General features: G+C 57.7%; 1 protein-coding gene across 1 annotated transcript in view; it reads right to left on the reverse strand.

The window, feature by feature from the left end:
- The window catches only part of CASTOR2 (cytosolic arginine sensor for mTORC1 subunit 2), a 53695-nt gene extending 28560 nt beyond the window's left edge, over positions 1-25135 (reverse strand). Inside the window, exon 1 of the mRNA XM_058710456.1 lies at positions 24898-25135. Within this exon, the coding sequence (XP_058566439.1) occupies positions 24898-25010 (113 nt within the window). The 5' untranslated portion in view covers positions 25011-25135. The remainder of the gene's footprint in view (positions 1-24897) is intronic.
- Positions 25136-26410: the final 1275 nt, after the last annotated feature.

The raw sequence follows: 26410 nt of genomic DNA on the forward strand, positions 1-26410 counted from the left end.
AGGTGGACCTTGAGGGGGCCCCCTTGTCACTCCCAGGGCCCCAGCCGCGGTGGTCCCAAGCTTCCAACGTGCACTTTGCCTACGTTGCTTTGGACTCACTTCACACACCTGCCCTGGGGGAGAGAGAGTGTTGACCCATTTCACAGATGAGGAAACCGAGGACAGGAACCTGTCAGAGAGCCAAGATGGCCACATGTGTGTGCCCTTCACCCTGACAGGCACCCCAGTCCTCAGCCCTAAAAACCCACGGCCACCCCCTTGGGCTTGGCCCACAGCCAGTCACCAGGGCAGAGCCGAGGCCCGGGGCTGCCCCCACCTGGGGGCCGGGAGGTTGAGTCATCTCAGAGAACATTCTCGTTTTCCACTGCTGTGGCGTCTGTTACGGAAGGCCCAGCTGACACTGGCAACTCGATCTGTTTACTCTTGGATTCCTAGCCCAGCAGAGCGAGGCCCTCACACGGGCCTCCCCTCAGGCATGCGACAAGCCCCGGCCAGTTGGGAGTCCTGTTCGGGCAACGGACCTTCAACAGGAGGCAAGGGTGGTGGGGGCGGGGCCGCGGCCGTCAGGAAGGGCCGCTTCCAGATTTCCAGGTAAACTCGTCTAGCAGACCCACCCTGAGAGCTCAGATCTATGAGCCAGACCAGTGAGCAGAGGGAAAGGAGCGGCGAGGGTTTATTTAATTTGCGGAAAGCTTAAAACAGGTTCCCCGTTAAAGAAAAACCACAACGTCAAGCCAGGAAGGCCATGGTGTGCGACCTCTTTCAGCAACGGGATCCTGGATAGAGGGTGACCCGGCTTCTGCTTGCCTGCCCCTAGGTTAGGGAAGCTCACTCCTTTTTGAGGCGATTCATTCCATCCAGGGGTGGCTTATTTCTAGAAGGCTCTATCGATGTGGTCTCCAACACAGGGCCCGATGTGGGGCCCAAACCCAAACAGCGAGATGGTGACCTGAGGCAAAGACAGATGCTTTAACTGACTGAGCCACCCAGGTGACCCAAGAAATGTTTTTAATGAGATCAAAGCTGGGCTTGGATCATAATTTCTCAGATCTTTTTTTTTCTTTTTTTAAATTTTTTTTTTTTTTTCTTTCAACGTTTTTTATTCATTCTTGGGACAGAGAGAGACAGAGCATGAACGGGGGAGGGGCAGAGAGAGAGGGAGACACAGAATCGGAAACAGGCTCCAGGCTCCGAGCCATCAGCCCAGAGCCTGACGCGGGGCTCGAACTCACGGACCACGAGATCGTGACCTGGCTGAAGTCGGACGCTTAACCGACTGCGCCACCCAGGCGCCCCAGATCTTTTTTTTTCTTAACCCCAAACTTACAAAAAAATTTTTTTAAATGTTTACTTTTGAAAGACAGAGAGAGGGGCGCCTGGGTGGCTCAGTCGGTTAAGCGTCCAACTTCGGCTCAGGTCACGATCTCTTTGGGAGTTTGAGCCCCGCATCAGGCTCCGTACTGACAGCTCAGAGCCTAGAGCCTGGAGCCTGCTCTGGATTCTGTGTCTCCCTCTGCCTCTCCCCTGCTCTCATTCTCTCTGTCTCCCTCAAAAATAAATAAAACATTTAAAAAAGTTTTTTAGGGGCACCTGGGTGGTTTAGTCGGTTGAGCATCCGCCTTCGACTCAGGTCATGATCTGGCAGTCTCTGAGTTCGAGCCCCGCATTGGGCTCTGTGTCTCCCTCTCTCTCTGCCCCTCCCCCACTCATGCTCTCTCTGTCAAAAATAAAATAAACATTAAAAAAAAAATTAAAAAAATTTTTTAAATGTATTTTGAGATCGATCCATTTCTCTGTCGAGTCTATAGTTATTTTTATTGCTAAAAAATATGTTTATGTGTATTGATTATATATTTTTATTTACCCCTTTCTCTTGATGACATTTGGTTGTTTCCGGTTTTTGGCTACTATGGATAAAGACACCATGAACCTTCGTATTTAAAAACAATAACAACAAATCTCCTGGCTGGCTTCCTAGGCCCCAAACTCCCATAATTCCACAAAAGCAGCTCAAGGTCTCCCCAAGAACTCTCTCTGCACATTCTGACCACCCCCCCCAACCTGCCTAAGCCCCACCCCCCCCATGGGTGGGGTGCCTAGGTTGGGCTAGAGGAGGGACACAGAAGCCGAGGCCTGGAGGAAGAGATCTAGGCAGGGGACGCAGCACACAGAGGGATCCTGCATGGAGAGACCCTAACTCAAGGAAGGGAAATAGTCTTACGGTGATGGGGTTGAACTGTCTACACTCATGGAAAGGTGTAACATCTTCTACACTTTGTAATACAACGTTGAGTGGGAACAAAAGCAAGGCCCAGAAGATGACCCACAGCCAGATGGCCTTTTTCAGATACATACATGGGACCAAACTAGAAGTCAAGGGAAAGGTAAGCGTGGGTAGGAGGCAGTTACTGTCAATGCCATGGTGGCAGTGACGGGGTTGCTATTCTTCAAACAATAAACAAACATAAAATAAAAGTGGGATCAATATGTATCACAGACCAGGGGCGCCTGGGTGGCTCAGTTAGGTTGAGCATCCGACTTCAGATCAGGTCATGATCTCACTGCTCATGAGTTCGAGCCCCGCGTCGTCGGGCTCTGTGCTGACAGCTCGGAGCCTGGAGCCTGCTTTGGATTCTGTGTCTCCTGCTCTCTCTGCCCCTCCCCTGCTCATGCTCTCTGTCTCTCAATAATAAATAAAGTTAAAAAAAATTTTTTTTTTTAAAAGCTTTGAAACAGAGGAGACAAACCCTAAGAGACTCTTAAATACAGAGAACAAACTGAGGGTTGCTGGTGGGGTGTTTGTTGGGGGTTGGGCTAGATGGGTGATGGGCATTAAGGAGGGCACTTGTGATGAACACTGAGTGTTGTCTGTAAGTGATGAATCACTGAATTCTATTCCTGAAGTGATTATTACACTATATGGTAACTAACTTGGATTTAAATTAAAGAAAAAAAAAGTAAAAAAAAACCAAACCTTAGCCCAGCACTTGGCACAGACGAGGTGGTAAAGTTTTGACTAAATGAATTAATGAAAACCATTCAGCATGATCAAATTAAAAAAAAAAAAAAAAAGCTTTGAAACCTCTGAGGCAGGGTTGGGGGGGTGGTGACGGCAACAGATTGGGTCTGTTTTAAGCAGCCCACTTTGGTGGCATGGAGAGTCATTCCTGCATGTCCCCCGCAATGTCCCTGTGCGGTTTCTGCTCCTGCTTGGGTCCCGTCTTCCCTCAGGTGGGGGGAACTGGGCTCAGGCTCCATCCATCGCAGCCCAAAGCGGGGACCCTGGGGGATTCTGGAACGCAGGACCCAGGAAAGGAAGCCCGTGAGTTTGGCCATGTCAGACAGGCACCTAGGACCCCCACCTCCCGTGCCCCTCCAGTCGGGAGCCCCGAGGAGCTGTGCCCAGCCAGCCACCACTGTCTGGACCGAGTCAGCAGTACCTGCCCGAGGGCCCCCCAAGATCAGGAGCTGCACACAGATGCACCTGTAGGGGTCCCAGGGACAGGAAACAAAGCGGGGGTGGGATGGAGAAGGAGGACGGGGGTGGGGGTGGATCTCAGTCAAGAAAGAGCTTGGAAATGTGTAGAACAGAGGTTACACTCAAAGGCCCGCAAGGGGCAGGCGGCTGAGCTCATCGGGTGAAGGGAACCAGGGTTAAGACCTGCTTTGCATGTTAAACACCCAGGAATGCCCACCAATTGCACCAAGAAGCAGGTTTTCCTTCTCAGCCTGTTTCCTTCCTTGCACTTTTGGGAAAGAAGAACAGAGACGTGTTTTTCTGGACCCAAGAAACTGGTCGGTGATAACACGATGACAAATGGGTCCGGCACCTGGTCTGGCCGGGGCAGGGGCGGGGGGCAGGAAGCAGAAAGGATTGAGGCTGCCTTGGGCGGTGGGGAGGCTCCTTCCCTGCTGAAAGGGGAGTCAGCCGCCACTCAGCTCTGATAACCTATTACCCTGTGGGTCCTGGGTCACAAGGTCTTCCAATCTTTCCGGAGAAGACGGAAATCCGGAGTTTTGTGATCTCTCTCCGCGTTTAAGTGTTTTGAAAACACACCGGGTGGGCCGAAGAAAACACGTCTGGCTTACAAATACCGCCTTTTCCTTCCCAGACCCCTAAAAGCTCTCAAGGGTCTTGGGTTTGGGGGGGGAGGGGGGGAGTCAAGTTCCTGGATGGCAAGGGGTGTCCGTGTATATGATCGCTCGTGGGGTCTGCGCCTGGAGCACCGAGGGGGCTCAGAGCTCCCCGGGCAGCCTCTGAGGTTGGGGTCAGGAGCAGGTGGAGCAAAAATGTAAACCAGATCAAAGCAAGCGGCCTGCTCCAATGTGCCAGCTCTGGACACTAAGTGGGAGTCTCGGCAGCCCGCTGCTCTGAGCGGCCTGCCTCCCTCTGCAGTTCGCCGGTGCCCAATCCCAGAGCCTGGGAAGGCACAGCTCAGGGTCTCCTCGCCTGTCACCCCCCTGCAAGGGTCTTCCGTTGGGAGTCAGGAAGGAGCACGAGCTCTGACTCCCGGCCCCGCTCTCAGCAAGCTGGGTGACCCCAGGTATGTCCTGTGCCTCTCTGAGCTTTGGGCTGTACCTTGGCACTCCTCCAGTCAGAACGCGTGGCCTGTCCACCACGGTTCCACGGGCCCAGTGCTGTTTGCTGTGGGTGACGATGTGTTTATATAAGGCAGGGGGTTGGGGGGGACGGGATTCAGGGAATAAGCAGAGACAGGTAACAGGTAGACGCTGGGGAGTCGGGAGCTCAGGGAGGGCATCCTGGAGGTGGTGGTGCCCGAGCGGGAAGCAGAAGAACCTCAGTCCAAGCAGATCTAGAACCGCGCTGCCTGGGAGAGCTTCCTGGAGAGCGGAAACGTCCTGCACCCACGCCGTCCAGTTCGATAGCCACTGGCCACATGTGGCCACTGAGCCCTTTGAGATGTGGCTGGTGCGGTTGAGGAAGCCGTGATTTGATTTGATTTGATTTGATTTTAATTAATTTGCGTTCGCACAGCCACATGTGGCTAGAGGGTACCAATGTGGATTGTGCGGTTCGGGGACTTTTCGGTCCCCCACTCGCTCGAACGCCAGCAGCCTCCACCCCGGTCCCTGATCTTCCCCTGTGGTTAACCACTCCCCCCCGACGCCCCCACCCCCAGTCAGCACTGGGACCATTCCAGGCTCAGGTTCCATCCTGGCTCCGTGATGTCAGGAACGTCAGCAAGGCCCTCAGGGACGCAGGACTCACTACTGTCCCCAGAAAGTCCTTCTGATGTTTGCTGAGCTCCTGGGAGAAGACGGACATTGACCCTGAGCACTTGAAATGAGCCCAGCTTTTCTTTTTTTATTAAACAATTTTTAAGTTTATTTATTTGTTCTGAGAGAATAAATATTCTGAGAGAGCAGGGGAGGGGCAGAGAGAGAGAGAGAGGGAGACAGAGAATCCCAAGCAGACTCTGCACTGTCAGCACAGAGCCTGACACAGGGCTCGATCTCATGAACCGCGAGATCATGACCTGAGCCGGAATCAAGGGTCGGACGCTTAACCGCGTGAGCCCCCCAGGCGCCCCCAAGGAGCTCAGCCTTGAGCCACGAAGAAAGGGCAGGAAAACTGCTGTGCCTCTGGGGCCTTGACCTCCTGCTTCGCTCTTCCCCCTCCCATTACCAAGGTGGGCACACTGAGGCTCAGGACACAGTCCCGTCAGCGAAGGAAGAGGGTCTGAATAAGCCCAGAGCCTGGGCTCCTTCCACTGGTCCTCACTGCCGGGGCCTGGGAGGGCAGGGGTGGCGTGGGGGACACAGAGGGCACAGAGTTCCCTAACACAGCACCAGCCTCTGGGCGGCTTAAAACACAGGAACTGATCTCACCCAGTTCTGGAGGCTGGAGGCAGACTGCGAACTCCCTGGTGTCACCTCTTATAAGAACACTAATCCTTCTGGGTCAGGGCCCCACCCTTCTGACCTCATTTGACCTTAACTACCTCCTAAAGGCCTGATCTCCAAATACTGTCCCCATTTGGGATTAGGGCGTCAGCACGTGAGTCTTAGGGGACACGGGCATTCGGCCTACAGCCATGAATGGGGGGGAGCCACGTCAAGGGCGAACAAAGCTGGGGGAGCTTCCCAGAAGGGACCCCACCCATGGGGTCTCTATGCTGCACCCTCAAGGACAAGAGGGCAGAAAGGGGGTCCCCGGGGAGGGCCCAGCACAGTGTGTGAAGCTGGAACACGTGATCACACAGAGGGAGAAGGAGCTGAGGCCGTGCCCCGCTCCCTCCTCGCCACCCCCGTGTCTTAGCTGCAACAGCCCTCCTGACATCTCTTAGTAGACACCACCCGCAGGGCCCTGGGGCGGGGGCCTGCTCCATACCCTGGGGAACTGGTGTGACCACCGTGCACCACGGCCAGTCCTTTCTTTTTGGGGTTCAGTTCCAAATCCATGAAATAAAATGGAGCCCGCGATGCGAGGCTTGGTCCTGCCCAGAGCAGCCAACAACTAGGGACTCAACGTGCTATCCTTCTCCCCCAGGAAGACAGCACTTACCCAAATGATGGGGGCAAGGCCTGTGGGTGGGGACAGGAGAGGGGCGGATGTGACACCCTGTCTCCAGCCTCCCTGGCAGTCTGCTCTCCCCAGGTGGGCCCAGCCAGAGCGAGGCTTCGTTTACCACGTGGACTGAGATCACCGGCCCCTGAGCTTTCTAGAATGTTCAGGCACCTGGCCTGGGGGTCAAACTTGAGCTGAAACCCACCTACAAGCCCCCGGCCCCAGCTGCCTCATGGCCCCCTGCACTCTGGCTAACTGCATTATGGCTTCGCGTCAAGACTGGGGCCTAAAACCGACACATGCAACCCCCCCCCCGCCCCCGCCCCGGAGCCAGGTCCCCCCTTACAGCCTAACCCTCCCCAGCGCTGCCTCCCTAAGGACACCGCATCTGGTTGTGCCCGGTTTACGCCTGTCATCGCCTCTCGGAGCTGCCCTGAGCACTTGGTGACAGTCCAGCGGCCAACCGGCCCTGCCCCCTGGGGAGGAGGTCTAGGCCCTGAGGGCTTTCCACGGGCTTTGGGACAAATTGCTCACTTTTATTAGAATTCTCACTTGGCTATGGCCAACATCCCCGGGGCCACGTTCAATTTGCCGAAGTCACCGAGATAGAGAAAGTGAGGGAGACAGTGGTGATAGAAAAAAGGAGAGAAAGCCTAGAAAGCGGCGTAAAAATGGCCAAGCCGGCCAAGTCGGCATTATCGTCCCATCTTGCAGATGAAGAAACCGAGGCTCGGAGAGGTCAACGCCCTGCCAAAGGCTATGAGCTGGTAAGTGGACAGAATGTGCCACGCGTGACAGGTAAGTGGTCTGTGGGGGCTGTCAGTAGACCCTCTGGGCCCCAGAGGTCAGACCCTCCGTGGCATCGTCTTCTCTAACTGCGCAGGAGGTGGGTGACCCCAGGGCTGATCATCTTTGGCAGGAGTGAGCCCCCTGAGGGTGAAAGGGGCCAGAAGCTGCCTATTCACAGCCCTGGGGTGGGAAGGTGCTTCTATGGGGGTGTGGCACCCGTCACCTCTGGGGACAGCTTTCACTCCATGCAGGCCCCGGGCAGGGTGCTGTTCAGGCCCAGCCAGTCTCAGAGCCTGAAGCCTCTCAATCAGTTAAGTTCGGCAAGAGGGTGGGACGGCTGGGGTCCTGGTACCTGGGACAGTCTCCAACGGTCGTGGAGGAGAGAGCGAGCCCAGGATCCGGGAAGGGGGTGTTCCCTGGGTGGAGGGACCCAGCTCTGAGGGCTGGGTGCACCGGGGATGGCTGAGTGTGGGTCTCACTGCCTGGGCCGCAGGGCCTGGTGGACAGACAGCTGCCTTCACCTGCATGTCGGGGGGACAGAGGGAGAGCTGGCCATTCAGATAAGCCAATACCCACACAACAGGAGCAAATAAACTCGGGGCTTTCACTCTGCAGGCTGACTTCTGGCTGGGTGTGCAGGGGCTGGGGGTGGGATAGGGTGGGGAAGACTCCAAGGTTCTTGCAGCCCACGGGGGTCCTGCAAGCTGGCGGGGGGAGGTTAAGGTGAACGGTGGCAAAGAGCCCCCAACAAGAAGGCGACCAGGCACCTCAGGGCCCACACGCATGGGCACGCACACTCAGGCACCCCCAGAATGGAAGGGGACGTAAAGGGGGCACTTTCAACCACTAGGCTGTCTGAAGGCTCGATGGGCACCAAGACAGTGAGGGGCAGGCCCGTGACACCGTGACGCGAGTCTAAACTAGAACCTCTCTCTGGAGGGGCCGCGTGAGGACCTCCCCAGCACACAGATGCTCTGACCCACGGCTTAGCTTCTAGACCTTTGCCTGCAAACACAGTCCCAGGCAAGATGAGGTCCATGTCCCGAATGGTATGTTATGGCATTAACTGTCATCAACAACAACAACAACAACAACAACAACAACAAAGAGGGCTGGGAACGAGTGTCCACCAGCCGGGGACACGTTGAAGACACGACAGTCACCTGTTCTGTGGCTGATGGTGTAAGAGTTAAAAAGAAGGACGGGACTTTGGCAGAAATCTCTGCTAAGGGGAGGGTCAGCTGAAAGAGCCAGTGCGGAACGGGGGGGCGGTGAGCGTGGCTTAATACCAATTTATGTTATGAAAGCAAAGAAAAACGAGGGAAAACACCACAGAGGCAAGTTTACATATATTTATCTCCCCAAGAGTCCCCACGAACCCCGTCGTCGTCGGTGGGGCAGGAGCCACGTGGCTGAAGAACAGGGGAGCGAGGGGGGGAGCTATCGCTGGGCACCTTTGCGTCTCTTTGGAATGACAAGTTGTGACTTTGTTATCTACCCCAAAATTACAAATGAGAAAACAAAGCAGTGAGGTGAGGAGGACTTCCTGCAGGAGGAGGTAGGACCGGGGTGAATTGCAAAGGCAGGGGCGTAACGTTGGGGTGCGCCGAGAGGGTACGGGAGGGAGGGGCTCAGCGGTTAGGGGCATGGCGTCAGGAGCCCGCCGTGTACCTGCACCATGACCCCGGCAGTCATTTCCTACCTGGAGCCCAGGGACATCCCGGCCATGACCTGATGCCAGGAGAATGGATGGGGCTCCCTGCCTCTCCCAGACGGGTGCATCACCTCTTTCCTGTCTGTAACCCTCTGGTCTCTGGGGAGACTCTGACCCTGACCCACCTAACAGGCCAAATGACCCATTATCCTAAAGCTGACCCTGGTGCGTTCTGCCTTCTCTCCCTGCAGGGCTCCCAGTAGAGCTGCTGGGTGAGCCCGGGGGGGAACCACAAATGAGGGAGGTATCCCAAGATCTCCAGACGGCATGCGGCGCTTGAGGTCTGCTGAGACACCTGCTGGGTGTCTGGGCACTGGACGCACACGAACAACGGGTTTCCCACAATACCCTGGGGGCGGGCAGCAGCAGCACCCCCACCTCCCAGAAAAGAAAACAGTGATTTACTTAAGCGAAAGAATTCTCCAGGGGTGCTATGGACTGAATGCCCGTGTCTCCCTGCGAGTTCCTACGTTGAAGCCCTGACCCCTCAATGTAGACGGCCCTTTGGGAGATGATCGGGTTTACGTGAGGTCACGAGGGTGGGACCCCTAGGATGCAATTAGCACCCTCATAAAAGAAAGAGAAAGATCTCAGTTGCCGAGGAAGGGCCGCGTGAGGACACAGGGGGAAGGCGGCCATCTGTAAGGCTTCACGGGGACCAGCAGAGGCGGGCACCTTGATCAGGGACTTCCAGACCCCAGAAGTGTGAGAAATCAGTCTGCTCTTCCGCCTGCCTGGTCTGTGGTATTTGTTACCGCAGCCCGAGCGGACGGATACGGGCAGCACAGAGGAGATTCAGACTCACATCTGTCTAGACCCCAGGACAGTCCTCTCCCTCCAGCCACCCCCTCCCCTGCGCCTCGATTTTCTTCTTATTCTCGCTAACGTGGATTGGTTGCTGCTGTTACTCTGTATGCATTTTTTAGATGTTTATTTATTTTTGAGAGAGCACAAGCAGGGGAGGGGCAGAGAGAGGGGGACAGAGGATCCAAAGAGGGCTCTGTGCTGACAGGCTGACAGCAGCGAGCCGGATGTAGGGCTCGAACTCATGAACTGAGAGATCACGGCCTGAGCCACAGTTGGACGCTCAACCGACTGAGCCACCCAGGCGCCCCCCATGTGCATTTCTGCATTGCAATTCTGTATGTGTTATTGTATTAAAATGCACAGAACACAAAGTTTGCCCTATTAACCATTTTTAAGCTCCGCAGTAACAAACATACTGGCATTGCTGTGTGGCGATCACCTCCGACCATCCCAAGAGTCCATTTGGTGCAACTCAAACTCTGTACCCCTAAAGCAGGATCTCCCCGTTCCCGCTCCCCCAACCCTTGGCACCCAGGACCCAGCTTTCTGTCTCTATGAATCTGGCCACTCTAAGCACCTCACGTGAGTGGAATCGTGTCGTATATGCCACTGAGCATAATGTCCCGGAGTTCATGTGCTGGGGCAGGAAGGAAGTGTCCCCTTCCTGTTTAAGGCTGTGTAATATTCCATCGTGTGCACAGATTACATTCTGCTTATCCCTTCGTGGAGCCGCGGTTGCTTCCATATTTCAGCTGCTGTGAACAGCCTGCTAGGAACATGGGTGTACAAAGAGTTCTTCGAAATCCTGCTTTCAACTCTCCTGGGTATAGACGGCCAAGAGGGGGATTTTGCTAGTGTCTATTTTCCACACCTTATTCTCTCTCACTTCCTTTTCTACCGGGCCCTACCCCCAGCCGTCCTCTTCCTTGTCTGCCCTCCCGCCCTGGTAGCTTTCTTTGGCCCTGGGATTAGGCCGACAAATGGATCCCAACCAAAGAGCCTGGGCAGACCCCCTCAGCTCCCGTGGCCACCCTGTCTTCCCCTCATACCCTCACCCTTGGCCATTCCCTCCAGCCCCCATGCTGCCCCAGCACACCATGGGCTGCACCGCCCAGGCCTCTGTGCTTTTGCACATGCTGTTCCTTCCCTGTGCTCGAGCACGTCCTTCTCTCCAGACTACGGTGTGATTAAGGGTTTACAGAGCTGTCTACCCCCACCTGGCTGTCCCCAACTCCGGGGCTGGGGTCCGAGCCCCCGTGGAACCAGCACTCAGCATAGGCTTGGCATCCAGACCCACTTGTGAGCTGGTGAGGAAGGAGGAAGCCTCAAGGGCCAGGTATAAGGAAGTCACAGACAGAAAGGGAGAACCTTCCCCCCTGTGCAGGCCCTGACTTCCCCAGCCACCGTCCAAAGGGCCTGATGCCCCTCAGGGTGACAGATGAGCCCTCGGGAGGCTGGAGAACAGGCTTCCCAGAGACATGCTCACCTGAGCTGCTCCCACGGGGCCCTCCTTTGCGGGAGCAGGGGCGAAGTGTGGAGGAAACCTGCCCTCACAGGGACAGACGGCTCTTTGTGGGGCCGGGGTGGGGGTGATGCGAGAACCTTTACTCTATGGGAGGATTCAGGGGTCCCGGCTTTTGGGAACAAGCACTCCTTGGGGCGTTAACACAGGGCGTTTTCCCAATGCTTTGAGTTTTCTGGGACATTCTAGCAGCACAAATGCAAAGCAGGCCCACGGCACAGGGGGACACGTGGGATCTTACAAATGCCACCGCCTCCAGGTCCCGTGACCCTGACCACGCTGGGCTCCGGACCAGGCACCCAATGAGCCCTTGATCTGTGTGACCGCACTAACCCTGCGAACAGCCCTGTGACGCGGACGCTCGCACCTTCTCTGTTTTCCAGGGGAACCCGACTACAGGCGGTTAAACCAGGCTAATTTGGACTGAAGGGCTGGGGGAGGGAAATGGCCAGAGGGAAGCTGAGGGGGGGGGTGGGGGGGGGAGATCACTCTGAATAGATCTACTCTGAAGAGTATTTAGAAAGAACAGATAAAAAAAGAAACGTGGCTTCACTGGCTTCACTGCCTTCAAGCGCGGGTCCTCCTGACATCTGGGCCACCCACCGGGGGCCTGCGGAGGCCCGGCTCCGGGAGCTGATACGGCAGCCTGTCATTTACAGGTGACCCCTGCAACCCCTCCGGTCCCCTCGCTCCCATCTGTGACATTCTGGGTGGGCAACCTGTCCCCAAAGGATTGCTGAGCTGAGGGGGGCGGGGGGAAGGCATCCAGCCGTGGTGGGTGCAAACGAGTTCTCCCAGACAGTTCACCATGGAGCCCTCCCCCCACCTCAGAGCTGCACCTGCCTGGGGCCGAGCCGTGGGACGGGGAGACAAGAATCAGGGACAGGTCCCAGCTCCCGGATGGGAGGGCTGGGGCCATCTCCCGTCCCTCAGTGCCCTGACTCAGTCTCACCCCGACCCAGTCTCACCCCTGAGGCGGTTAAGAGTCCAAGGAGCCTTCTGAAACCTTCCCCCGCCCCGCAGCTCCATGGCAGTGTTCCAGATCCTCCTGCAGGCTCCAAATTCTGACCCTTGAGAAGAACGGGAGTCACTGGGGCTCCTCCCTACTGTCACGGCTCACACAGCCAGGGTGACAGCTCTGTACCCATCCCAAGGCCTCTGATGCCACGTTTAGACTCACCCACAAACCACGCAGTGTGGACACGCAGGACTCTGTCTGCATCCTGAAGACGACGGAGAGGGGTCAAGGCTGTGCAGGGACCCCCAGGGGGGATGGGCACGGAAAAGTCCCTATGCTCAAGGCCACCTGTGATTGCAAACACAGCCCCTGCCCTTGTCAGGCTGGGCCTTTTGTGACGCTTGCCCTCACTTGGGCAGAACCTCCCCAGGCTGCCTTGTGCCACCAGCTGACCCGTGTTCTAGACGAGGACCCCAGGGCAGGGCCGGGGCCCGGGACTCAGGTGGCAGGGCCACACTCGGCCCCAGAGCAGGTGACACGTGTGCGGGAAGGGATCAGATTTCCGTGCAGCTGCCCCCTTCAGGGTCCTCAATAAACATCCACTGAATTCCTATGGATAACCAGCTTGCCACGTGCTGGGCGCCTGAGCCCTTGACCTAAAATTTCGTCGCCGCAACCCAAAGAGGTTGATTACCATGCTGCCTATTTAAAAAAAATTTTTTTTAATGTTTACTTATTTTTGAGACAGAGAAAGACAGAGCATGAACGGGGGAGGGTCAGAGAGAGGGGGAGACACAGAACCCGAAGCAGGCTCCAGGCTCCGAGCTCCGAGCTGTCAGCACAGAGCCTGACGCGGGGCTTGAACTCACGGACTGTGAGATCATGACCTGAGCCGAAGTCGGACGCTTAACCGACTGAGCCACCCAGGCGCCCCACATGCTGCCCATTTTAAAGGTGAGGCCACTGAGCCCCGGGGGGCGGCTCCCGACAACCTGCCTGCGGTCACACCGCTGATCAAGCGACAGACCCGGGAGTGAAAACCCGTTTTCTTGACCGTGGCAGGCATGTCCCAGAGAAGCGGCCACTCGCGTAAGATCTTCCGTGCGGAGTTAAGAGCGGGCATGAGCGAAGCGGGGCCCAGGCAGGGAAGGGCTGGGAGCAGGGGAGCCTGCCCGAACCCTGATCTGCTACGTGTCTGCTGTGTGACCTGGGGCGGTTACTGGGGCGGGCCCCTCTCCTGCCCACGGAGCCGTGGCGGGGGTGAATGGCGCAAAGCCCCTGGTACATAGTAGGCGCTTCAGAAAGATCGCGGAGGTTAAGCTTTGTCTGCCGTAAATTCCCCAGATCGGTCACCGCATTGGTGACTTTTGAGCTCTGAAGGAAAAACACTGAACTTTGAGAACAAATTTCCACCCGCTGCCTCTGCTGCTCAGGAAAGGGAGTCAACCATGGGGTGGGGAAGGGATCTAAAGGAAGGCTGAGGCCCTGACAGTGGAGGGGAAAGTCCAGGGGAGCGTCCAGGAGGCCCGGCCTGGTTTCAGGGGAGAGCCAGCCTTTGAGGGAAAATTAACCCTACCTTGAAAATCAGCACCTGGTTACAGCCCAGGGCTCGGCCAGTGCAGAGGGAGGGCTGACCTCACTCGCCCTCCCTCCTTGGCTCCCTCCCTCCCTGCTCATCTCCTGGCAGCCCCCAGCTCAGATCAGGTGGCTACAGCCTAGGCTGGGTCAGAGAGGGGGCCGCTCTCCTCCACGGACACCTCACCGGGGCCCCCCCACCAGGTGTGGCCACCCCAGGGCCGATGTACCCTCCAGAAGCTCACCCCTCCAGCAAACACCTGTTCGAGACCGGTGACAACCAGAGCAGTCTCTGAGGGCCCCAGGAGGCACCGGAACCCATATAGGACACGTCCTCACCTCCACTCATGGGTGTGACCACGCAGGTGACCCCAACTTCCCGCCAGCTCGGGACCAGAAGGACTATGGGACGGGCCGGCCGCAGGCTAGGCGTTGACGCAGGCTATCATTTCCCCAGAATCCTGTTTGCCCACAAAGCAACAGAGTGGCTCTGAGGTTCGGCAGCCCTGGCCGTTGTCACCCAGTAAGGGCCTCCAAGCTCCTCCCCACACTGAGCTCATGTGGTAGTCGGTGACTCCACAGCCAGCGGCCCCAGGTTCAAATCCCCACACCTCAGGTATGTTACAAGGTACAAGTGGTGCGGAAAACAGCCCGGTGTTTCCTCAAAACGTTCAGTGCACAGGGGCGCCTGGCGGGGGGGGGGGGGGGGGGGCTCGGTCGGTTGAGCGCCCGACTCTTGATTTGGGCTCAGGTCACGATCTCACTGTTGGTGGGTTCGAGCCCCGCCTCGGCCTCTGTGCTGGCAGTGTGGAGCCTGCTTGGGACTCTCTCTCCCTCTCTGCCCCTCCCCTGCTCTCTGTCTCTCAAAATAAGGAAAGAAACTCTAGAGAAATCGTGTCCAAAAATGTCAAGCGCAGAGTCACCGTGCGATGGCGTATGATGTCTACGCCCATTCCCAGGTACACAAACACCCAAGAGCGACGGAAACATGGGTCGATGCCAGCAAGTGCACACAGGTGTCCACAGCAGTGTTAGTCATGACGGCCAAACTGTGCCATTCCACATGACCATCCGTGGGCGAAGGAGCAAAAGGCGGCACGGCCATACAGTGGAGTATTATTCAGCCGTGAAAAGGAACGGCGTCCCGACACGAGCCACAGCGTGAAGGAGCCTTGAAAACAGAACGCCAAGTGAAGGAAGCCGGTCGCAAAGAACCATGTGGTGCGACTGCCTTGAAAAGAAACGTCCGGAAGAGGCAAATGCACAGAGACAGACGGAAGGTAGACGGGTGTTGCCGGGGGCTGGGGAAGGGTGGGGGGAGGGCGGGCACTGCTTAACGGGTGTGGTTTCTAGCGGGTGACGAGAATGTGTTGGAATTAGACAGGCGTGATGGTTGCACAACTCCGTGGGCACACTGGATGCCAGCAAGTTGTAAACTTGAAGACAGGGAACTGCATGGTGTGCGAATTAGATCTCAGTAAAGCAGTTATTAAAAAAAAAAACAACCCTACTCTGAGGCGCCTGAGTGGCTCAGTCGGTTGAGCGTCCGACTTTGGCTCAGGTCACCATCTCACGGTTCGTGAGTTCGAGCCCCGTGTCGGGCTCCCTGCTGTCAGCCCAGAGTCCGCTGCGGATCCTCTCTGCCCCTCCCCTGCTCGTCTCTCTCTCTCTCTCTCTTTCACAATAAATAAACTTTGAAAAACAAAATAAAACACCCCCTACTCTTCCCTTATCGGCCTCTGTGATCTGGGGCAAGGAACTGATCCATGCGATGCCTCAGTTTCCTCCTCTGGGAAATGGGGCCAGTGACCGTACCTACGTGATAAGGGCCACGGTGAGGACCAAGTGAGCTAACAGAGAACACGTTCTGAGCAGCTGTCTTGCCGGATGTCAGCTCCTTCCCTCGGCCTGAATCCGCCATCCAGCCCTTCGGCTTCCACAAGCTCTCCAGGCTCCTGGGGCTTTTTTTCTCTTTTCATAAAATTTTTGCAAAGCACACGTGACATAAAACTCACCACCTGAACCGTTTCTAAGCGCGCAGGTCGGTAGTGTTACGTGCATCACATCACGTCGCTGTGCGACATCTCCCCGGAACTCTCCTTATTTTGCAAAACACAAACTCAGCACGCGCGAAACGACAACCTCCCCAGCCGATCCCCCCCCCTCTCCCCAGGCCCTGGCGGCCGCCGGTCTACCTTCTGCCTCTACACATCCGGCCATTCTAAGTACGTCACGTGAGTGGCATCGGGCAGTACAGTATATGTCCTTTTGTGAATGGCTTATTCCACTCGGTGTAACGCCCTCCGGGTTCATCCACGGCGTAGCAGGTGTCAGAACCTCCTTCCTTTTTAAGGCTGACGGGTATTCCATTGAACGTATGCAACACATGTGGCCCGTGGACGGACACAAAGCTGCTTTTGCCTCTGGGCTATATTATGAATACTGCAGCCCATAAACATGGGTTTAAGCATAGATCTTAAGCATAGATCTCAGAGGTCGGAGTATGTCCAATATATTGCATTTAAGGCAAGGATGAGTGTAAGGCATCTAGAGGTGAGTTTCCCCTTGTAAGTTCTTTAAGTTTATTTATTTTCAGAGAGACAGTGAGAGCAAGTAGGGGAGGGGGAGGGGGAGGGAGAGAGAGAGAGAGAGAGAGAGAGAGAGAGAGAGAGAGAGAATTCGGAGCAGGCTCCACACCATCAGCGCACAGCCCTAGGCGGGTCTCAAACCTGCAAATCTCAAGATGGTGACCTGAGCCGAAATCAAGAGCTGGACGCTCGAACAACTGAGCCATCCAGGCGCCCCTCCCCTTAAACGTTTTCATCAAACGCACTCACAACAAACTGTGCACGGTCAGCTGCCATACATCTTGGTGGGCCTGTCTGGTTGCTGGACGATCAGAATGGGCCCCAAGCACTGGCGGGACCGGGCGGGTCCATCCGGGGCTGGTTCCTTGTACCCCCAGAGGTCGTCGTAAGAAAAAACCCCGCAGGCTCTGGGCAGAAATGAATCGGTGTCATAGAGCGCTGGTCCTAAGGCCTGGACGTGCACCTGGAGTGAGGACAGAGGGGATCAGTCCTCCTAGTCTGTACCCCGAGGTGCCTGTGATCCCAGGACACCACTCACCCAGCCTCAGGGTGGCTTCCTGGAGGAGGTGAGGCAGGAGCCAACCCCCGGGGTCATCCGTGTTCAGTCTGAGGACCTGTGAGGGCTGTTGGGCTGGACTAAAGCTGTAGTGACCACACATTCTGGTTTGCCCTGTTGTCCAGGGTAATTATTTTCAGTGCGCCCTGTCATTCTCCAAAGTGTCCCCGTGCGGGTGATAAATTGCAGTCACTGTGTGAGTTACTTGTTGCGTAACAAATTACCCAAAAACTCAGTGGCCTGAAAGTACGTCCAACTTCTATGTCTCTCGCAGGTCCTAGGGGTTAGGAAAGTGGGCGCCTGCGGAGGAGGACCTCTTAGGAGGCTGCAGTCAAGTGCTGGCCAAGGCTGTGCTCACTGGAAGGCTTGCCTGGGTCAGCAGGGTCTGTTTTCAAGGTTCCTGGCTGTTGGTGGGAGGCCTCAGTCCCCCCTCCACGGGGCTCCTTCGCTGTCCTTGAGACATGGCAGCTGCCCCCATGGAGCAAGGGACCCGAGGGAGACAGGGAGACAGAGACTGAGAGACTCGGCCAGGCAGAAGCTATCCGTTTACGTCCGAGGCTCGGAGGCTTACACTGTCATTTCTGCCACCTTCTGCTTGTTCGAAGAAAGTCGCTAATCCAGGCCCCGCTTCAATGAAGGGGAGCCCTGGCTTCGGAAGGGAAAAGTGTCGAAGAATTTCGGATGTTTAACAACTACCGCTTCTAAAATAGGGCGTGTGTGCTGCAGAGACGGGACAGAGCCAGACAGGACAGAGGAAATCAGACTGAGCATTCACGATGCCAGGGGAGAAGCAGGGGATGGTCTGAGAAGGGCTTTTTTTTTTTTTTTTTTTTTTTATTTTTGGGACAGAGAGAGACAGAGCATGAACCGGGGAGGGGCAGAGAGAGAGAGGGAGACACAGAATCGGAAACAGGCTCCAGGCTCCGAGCCATCAGCCCAGAGCCTGACGCGGGGCTCGAACTCACGGACCGCGAGATCGTGACCTGGCTGAAGTCGGACGCTTAACCGACTGCGCCACCCAGGCGCCCCTGAGAAGGGCTTTTGAGCAAAGCAGAGTGAACCGTGACATCTGCCCCAGCACCAGACTCCAGTGGGGCCACACGGCCTCCGCTCAGCCCCTACCTGACCCACTGTCCCCTTCCTCTGGGTTTCTCACCCTTGATCTCGGGTGGAGAATGCACTCCGTTTGTGTTTCCCGCTGGGCCCTGCACACAGCAGGTGCACACGAAACGCCCATGTGCACCAAGCACAAGTTGTCGTCCCACCGACCACAAGTCACAGCCTGCACTCTGCATGCACCTCTCCTTCCAGGCTCCAGGCCTTTGCTCGTGCTGTGTCCCCTGCCCGGAGTGCTCTGGCTGTGCTCGCCACTTGCACAGCCCTGTAGGCGGAGGGACCCAGGGGAAAGCCGTCTGGCTAAATCAGGGGAGAGATGAGAAGGACGGGCCATGGCGGGAGCAGGGGGCAGTGGGCACGGGCAAGGACAGGTAGACCACGCCAAACAGCTGGATGTGGGGCAGGCCAAGGACAATGCTATGCCTTCCACACCTGGCGCCCAGCAGATGGGCCCCCCCCCCCCCCCCCCGTGCTCTCCACGCATACCCTCCCGACCCACCAGTGCCCACCCCCTCCAGCTGCCTGTCTTCCCTCATCCTCCACACCTCCACCCCCCCGCCGTCCTCCCATTCTGCCCCGGCTCAGCTCAAATGGTGCCGTCTCCTCCAGGAAGCTTTACCCGCTTGCAGCTCTGGGGTCCTGTAGCATTTTGGCCGCCCCTTGCCGAGGCTAAGTGACCCAGGTCCTCAGGCAGGTTCCTGGAGAGCAGTGACAGAATCTCCACTTGCTAGAATCAGAGTGTATGCATGTGCGGAGCCGTAAAAAGTCTCCTAACCCTGGGCTTTTCCACGTCCGCCCTGGCACTCGCCAGCTTAACCAGGGCATCTTCTCTCAGCTAACGCTTATCGGAGCTTATAGCGGACCAGACTCTGCTGAAGCGCTTGTCATGTCTTGTTAAGTCCTCACGGCGCCCTAGACAGTAGGCATGATCATGATCCCCGTTTGAGAGGTAAGAAACTGACAGCACAGAGACGTCAAGCAACTTGCCCAAGGTCACACAGCCAGGAGGCAGCAGTGCTGGGATGCCACCCGAGGTGCCCGGTCCCAGGCCCGGACACTGCTGCAAGCCCACCTTTCCCTAAACTGCAAGCAAGTGGTGGCCTCAGCCCAAGGCACTCAGGAAAACGATGAGGGCTTTGGATGGACTTTTTGCAATTTTGAGCTTTTCTCTTAGAGATGCTTCTTTTTAAAATTTATCTATCTACCTGTCTGCCTATCTATCTATATGCCTATATGCCTGCCTATCTATCTATCTATCTATCTATCTATCTATCTATCTATCTATCTATCTATATGCCGCAATGCCACGACTGTGAGATCACGACCTGAGCCGATATTAGGAGGCAGATGCTCATCGACTGAGCCACCCAGGCACCCCTCCTAGAAATGCCTCTTAAATCTTCAGCGCTCACTATGGCTTGTTGGCAAGATTTCCCACAGGCAGCAACACGAACGGGCGCGCACAGGTCAGAACGCACCCGACACCTACAGGCTGTGGGTCTGGCCCAGGTGGGCGGTGTGGGTTTTTGTGGGCACCTGCTTACCACATACTCACCTGGGCGCTTTTTCTGCCAGTCGAATGAGATGCACTTCCTTGGGTGGAATTTAAAGATAAGAGCATTTTATGGGCAAAAAAAAAAGGGGGGGGGGTGGAGGGGCTCTTACAGCTTCCTGCCACCTGAATGCATCTCAGGATGATGACCTTGCCCCTGTCCTCCCTCTGCTGCTATGACCTCTCAGCGGCACCTCTGCTAAGTGGCCCCTGGGGACGGGGCATCCAAGCCGGCGGGCCCTTAGGCCTGGCTGCCTGGTCATCAGGACAGCTTTTACCGCCTTACTTCTTGGGTTCAAATCCCAGCCCTGCCCCTTCTGTGTGTTCCTTGCTTTCCTTATCTGTAGAATGGGAATATTCCAACTCTGACTTGGAGCGGTCACAGTTTTCACTATACACTCATCAGTGGACCCCAGCTCTGCCTTATAGGGCCGCGGAGAGCAAATCTGAGTCCTACAGGACACTGGTGGGCTTCCACCTCCTCCTGGCCCTGAGTCCCCAGGCGGCGGGCCCCTCCTGCAGTGATGGATCCTGATTGGTCTGCGATGGTCTCATCCCCTGCGCAGTGACTGGTGCAGGCCTGTTCATGTGACCCAGTTCTGCTCCAGGAGTCGGTGCAGGAGCAGAGCGGACTGGGGAGTGTTCCTGGAGAGGTTTCTCAGAGACATTCTGGAGGCAAGGGGCCTTTCCCTCCCTTCGGTTTCCTCCTGAGCTGCCAATAAAGCCTGCAGCTGCCCCGGCCATTCCAGAGGGAGCCACACCGTCATGCCAAGGATGGCCAAAGACAAAGATGGGGAGACCTGGGTCCTTGAGGACATCATCAAGCCTTTAAGTTATTAACCTTAGAGCAGCCCTGCCTCCCAAACTCTTATCACACACACTTATTATTTAGGCCAGAAAAGTCAAGGCTTTTTGTTATCTGCAGCCCAAAGCAGCCTGCTGATATCTCGTGGCTGGGATCTTCTGGAGATCAAGCCCATCGTCGCGAAGGAAGGGTCTAAGCTCGGCTTGTGCACTCAGGGAAGACTTCTTGGAGGAGGTGAGGTGAAAATGGAATCTAAAAAGAATGAGCCGGCGGAGGAAGGGGGAAGGGTAAAGAATAACGTCCCGGGCAGACAGAACAAAGGTCTGAGGCTTTGGGCCATAGGGCGTGTGTGCGTGCACACGCGCGTGCACGCAGGAGAAATAATCTCTGTGGCTGAGGCCGGGACAGGTGAGGCTGGGGAGGGGAGGGCAGGGCTGCAGGGAGCCCTCAGCCGGGCTGCAGAGCCCCAGGTTACCCCGAAGGCAGAGAAGTTCCGTGGATGGCCTTGATTTTATTCACTCAGGGTCTCGCCCTCCCGCGCGCGGTGCCGTGGGCGGGATCCAGCCATACCCAGATGCTGCCCTACACCTCGGCAGGGGGCAGGGGGCGCTGGGTCTCGCTTCTCCAGGTGCCTCTTCCAGCCCCCAGGGCACTCCGACGAGACTGGCTGAAATCTGGGTCACTCTGTGCAGGAGCCGGACATCCATCAAACAGGCAGTTACTAAGCGCCTACAAAGCAGTGTGCTAAGCACAGCGGAGAAAGGACCTGGTTCAAATCCCAATTCTGTCTCTTCCCAGCTGTGTGACCTTGAGCAAGCCGCCTTCCTTCTCCAAACCCAGCATCTGTCCCTCTTGGTAAGGGAGGGTGAAATCAAAGGTTTGCTCCGGTATCTCTGGTACTGGGTGGGGGTGGAGGGAAGTAGTGAGCAAAACGACTCTCAAAAAACTTCCTGAGGGTAAGGCTGGCGTCTGGGTGGGAGAGAAAGAAGCCAACAATACGCTGTGCAGGACGAGGGCTGAACAGGGAGGGAGCACCTGAACGGGGCGGTGTGGAAGTGCCAGGTGGAGGTGGCAGGTGACCAGCGGCGAGCCGAGCCGAGCGGTGAGCATTCCTGGGAGAGAAAAGGCCCACAGGGGCAGGGCGGAAGGGATACAGGAAGCCTAGGGCTTGGGCTCTGTGCTCCTAAAGGCTCTGGAACAGCGTGCGGCCCACAGGAGAGCTGGACCTAACTGTTGAGCCTGGAATAGCAAGTCTCTGGGCTTCAGCCAGAAAGCTGCGGCTTCGAATCCTGCCTCTGCCACTTCACCCGTGTGACCTTGAGCAAGCCGCTTGACCTCTGAGCCTCAGACTCCTTCTTTGCAGAGGAGGTGTAAAAAACCCAATTCGCGGAGCGGTGGACCGGCGTGTGCAGGAACTTGGGACTAGGATCCCCTTCCCGCCTGGCTAACTCCTATTTGAAAGCCCTAAGGTCCCACGCCGCCTCCTGCAGGGAGCCTCCCAGGCTTCCCGCAGGCCTGTCTGCTACCCCACCTGACCCCCTTCCCTGACTCCACCTTGCTCTATTGTAGCTGTGTCTTCCTTCTCTCCCATCAGGCTCTGGGCTCGGAAGAGGGAGGGGCAGGGTATCTCGGCATCTCTTAGATCCAGCGGCACCCCCACCCAGAGTGGGGTCCCTGCCAATGCGACGTCTTCCCCAACCCTCCACCCAGGTAGAAAGTAGAGGGAAAAAGTGATTAAGTCTGCTGGGGATAAAGAGAAGTGGGGGCGGGGGATGTCAGCAAAGGTTCAGGGTGGTATCACTACCTCTTGAGGGGTGAACAGAAGTTTACTGGCAGAGGGGCATGTTTCCGGGCAGAATCGGAACTACGAAAGCACAGAGGTGTGAAGGGAAGGAAAAGGAAATTGTGGGTGACCAGAGTATTGGCCAGAATGGGTAAAAATCGAGGATTCTGGATCTAGATCCCAAAGGCCATGCCAAGGATATGACCCTACAGGAAGCGGTGGAGAATCTGTTAACAGGGACGCTGGGGGAGGGGGGTGTATGCGTCTATACTGCACTAGCTTGGGCTAAACTTAGGTTGAGGGAGGGGTGGGGCAAACGACAGGGCTATGGGCCACCACGTGGGGGCAGGGGCTGCTGGAAGAATCAAAAAGGAGCAAAAGTTTGCCCTGGAGGACTTTTTATCGAAAATAGCTTCGATCATAAAGCCAATGGCCACAATCATTCCATGCTGCACACAGCAGCCCTGGGAGAAGCAGGGGGCCAGATGGTGCTGTCTTCATCACAGACAGAGGGAGAGCCAGAGGAGGAAAGGGACCCTGCTATGGTCACGGTCACGGTCACGGTCACTCAGGCAGTGAGGGGCCAGGGGCAACCTGAAGGCAGTGTTCCGGCCCAGAGTGCAGAAGAGGCAAGCACCTTCTGGAGCCAGACCCTGGAGAACAAGGAGATGACCTTTGACCTCTGAGTCATCTGGAGCCTGGACTGGTCACCTGGGCCACAGACCAGCTGCCTCCAGCAGGGGACAGAGAAGGGGGACTCAGGACTCAATCCTGTGGTCCGACAGGTCAACAGGGGCTCACCGCTCCCCCCACCTCCTTCCCCCCCTCCCGCTCCCCCCTCCCAGCATGTCTGTCTGTGAGTCCTCTAGACCGGACCCTGCGGTGGGGGCTGAAGAGGGCCAGTCCCTACACAGAAGGTGAGGGGCAGAGGGAGGGGCTCTTTGCTGCCCTTCTAAGAAGCCCCCAAATGCCCCCTCCTCCCAGCACCCACCCAGGCCCCACACAGCCACAGCCTGAGTCATCATCCTGGTTTGAATGGTAGCCGGCACATCAGCCAGGGGGCTGCCTGGGGCTGAGGGCCAAGGGTTGGAAAAACAAGGCCGGTTTCTCTCACCTCCAGCCTTGGAAGCGCAAGACAGGCTAGGGAGTGGGGGGCAGAGGGCAGGTAGAGGAGGGTTGGGGGGGGGGGTCAAGAGCCAGAGGGGGGCCGAGGGGGGGAAGGTTCAGAATTTCAGCTGTTGGCTTTTGTTTTCAAATGACCTGTTTAATAATTACCTTTGCAATCAAAGGAGCCCAGGGCCCAGCAAAGGAGAGGTTTTCAACCCTCCATACCCCACCTAGCAGCCGGGAGAAGAAAGTATACGAGATCCCACCGGCGGATCTGGCTCGCTCCATCTGGCAAACAATGGCGGGACTAAACTGCCCGCTCAGACACACACATCAAAGTGAGATTTCCAGGCAAGAACTTTAACAGGCAGATAAGAGGCTCGGATGGAATTATTTCCCTGCATCCCCAGAGCTTCCCTGGGCTCAGCGCCCAAGGGGGCAGCCTTAGGGGCCTGTCATTTTAACCTTAACCTTGACCTGTAATGTACTCATTCATTTTGCAGCCAGGGGGAACCGCCTCGGCCCCAACCCCGAGAAACCCAACCAGTAACAACTTCATGGCTTTGAACAGTCACAATGGTGGACAAACAAGGGATTTAAGTTACAGCAGCCAGCTCGCGCTCACACTCCATGGGGCTCTGGCACCATAAAAAACACACCCCAAACCAAGCACCCACGGGGGGGCTCACACAGTCAGATCCTGACCCGGCAGGAGAAAATCCAACTTGGTTTTTTTTGTTTGTTTGTTTCTTCCCCAACCTCCCAAGGCCTTCAACTATTTTTCCCCCTGCAGCATCCAAGCCCAGCCTGGAGGCTGAGCCATAAACACGCCTGCTCCTCCCCCTTCCACGGTTCGGCAACACCCCCCCACCCCCACCCCCCAACCTTCCTGGACGTGGAGGAGAAAGAAACACCGCGACCCTCACCCGCAGCCCCTCCTCGGGCCCTCCCCACGGCCTCCCGCGCCGTCCGCAGCCCTCACAGACACCTTGAGATAAACACCCACTAATGATTTTATGATTTTCTGCTCTCTGGGTAGCCGCGCTCAGCAGAATCCCTCCCCCGGCCCTGGCTACGGGGGCCGGCCCAGCCGAGGGATTGGGGGATGGGGGTGTTAGTTTGTTTTTTCCACTGCCGCGTCCCCACACCTGTTTTTCATTCATTCATTCGTTCGTTCATTCATTCACGGATTCGTCACTGCAGCCTCCCCGGCCCTTCGGATCTCGGGGAGGGGATGGGAGGGAGCGGGCCGAGATGCGGCGGGGGGTGGGGGGGGGGCGCGGGAGACGGCGGCGGGGGTGCATCGAGGCGGGGCTCGGGGTGGAAGGACCCCGCTCGAGGGCAGATCGGGCGGCTTCGTCGAAAACAAGGCGGGCGGCGGGGCGGGGGCGCTCCCCGGGGCTCGAAGTTGTTTTCCGAGCCGCGGCGGCGAGGACAGCCGCCCGGGTGCGCCTCTTTGTCTCTCCCCGGCCGGCGCCGCGTCCCCGCGCGCTCACCTGGTCTTGGAGGACAGGAAGGCAAGTTTGATCAGGCCGTAGGTGAAGAGCGGGATGCTCTCCTTGGCGACGCTGGCAACTTGCAGCCGGTGCTCCAGGATGTGGAGTTCCATCGTCCGCCCGCGCTCCGCGGCGGCTCATCGGCGGGGGGCGAGCCGCGGCCCCCGCCCCCTGCGCGCCCTGCCGGCACCGAGCGCCGCGGGCGGCCGGCCCGGGGACCGGGAGCTCGGCGCCGGGCGGCCCGGGGCGGACAAAGGGGAGGCCCGCCGAGCCGCGAGGGGCCGCGGGCGGCGGGCGGGCGGCGGGCGGGCGGCGGGCGAGGGCGGCAGCGCTGGCGGAGCGGCGGCGCGCGGCGCCCGGCGCGGAGAGCAGCTGGTGTTCGCTGTAACAAACAACTTGCCACTCAAACGCCGGCCCGCTGGGCATGCGCGGCCGCGGCGGGGCGTGCCGGGACTTGTAGTCGCGCGCGGCCGGGGCGCCGCCGGCCGGGGCTGTCGGGGGCTGGGCGGCCGCGCGAGGGGCCGGCCCCGCGCCCGCGGAAGGCAGCAGCGCGGGCGCCCGCCGGGCCGCAGGGGAGGCGGGGTAGGAGTGGGGGTTGGGGGGGGGGGCGGTGGTGCGGAGCAGGCCGGGGGCCGCTCGGGCCAGCCTGGGCCTAGCTGCGAGCTCTCACTCCGAGCCGAGCTCGGGACCTGGCGCCCCGGGGTGCGAGCGAGCAGCCCGCACAGCCCCGGCGCGGGAGGAGGCCCGGGTCTGGGGGTGGGGGGGGTGGGAGATTGCTAGAAACCTCTGGTTAGGGTGCAGAGAAGCAAACCAGAGATGGGTGCTGCGGCAGAGGTGGGGCCGAGGGGTCCAGCGGAGGCTTCCTGGGGGAAGGGGTCATCCGGGCTGGGTTCTGAAGGATGCATGGGAGCTCGCCGAGGAGGGGGGCGGGGCCGGAGGCCCGAGGCCTTCCAGGCAGAAGGAACAGCGTGTCCAAAGCACAGAAGCGTGAAAGCCCCCACTGGGCTGTGTTTGGCTTTGCTGGAGCGGAAAATGTGAGGGAGGAGAGGCGAGAGATAAGGCAGGCGCAGTCGCCAGGAGTCCGGTGGAGAGGGGTCATGTATGCAGATCTAATGAGGTGGCCGTTTAGCCCGCGCGAGGTAGGGTGATGGGGGCTGCGAAGGCCGAATTAGCGAAAAGTCTGAAATGATCCGAAGGGCTTCCCACCGCAGAGGCAGTGTGTCAGTGACCGTGGCCTGGGACGCTTCCCCTTACTGGCTGACTGGTGTGAAACCGTCTAGGTTAAAGTTGCTGGCGCTTTGCTCTTTGGCAGAGTAATTTGGGGACGTGATGGGTCAGGTTTACCTGCTGGGGCAGTCTGGGAAGGCTCTTTCTGAGGAAGACTCCGGCTCTGCCCTCCCACATTCTCTCTCTCAGCCCTCCTCGTCTGTGAGGTCAGGTCGGAGCATTCCGAGGCCCCCTCATTTACACACAGGGGTCTGAAGCTTGCAATCTGGTAGCTCTTAGAGCTGGC

This window comes from Neofelis nebulosa, chromosome 18 (assembly GCF_028018385.1).
Source record: "Neofelis nebulosa isolate mNeoNeb1 chromosome 18, mNeoNeb1.pri, whole genome shotgun sequence".
NCBI lineage: Eukaryota > Metazoa > Chordata > Mammalia > Carnivora > Felidae > Neofelis > Neofelis nebulosa.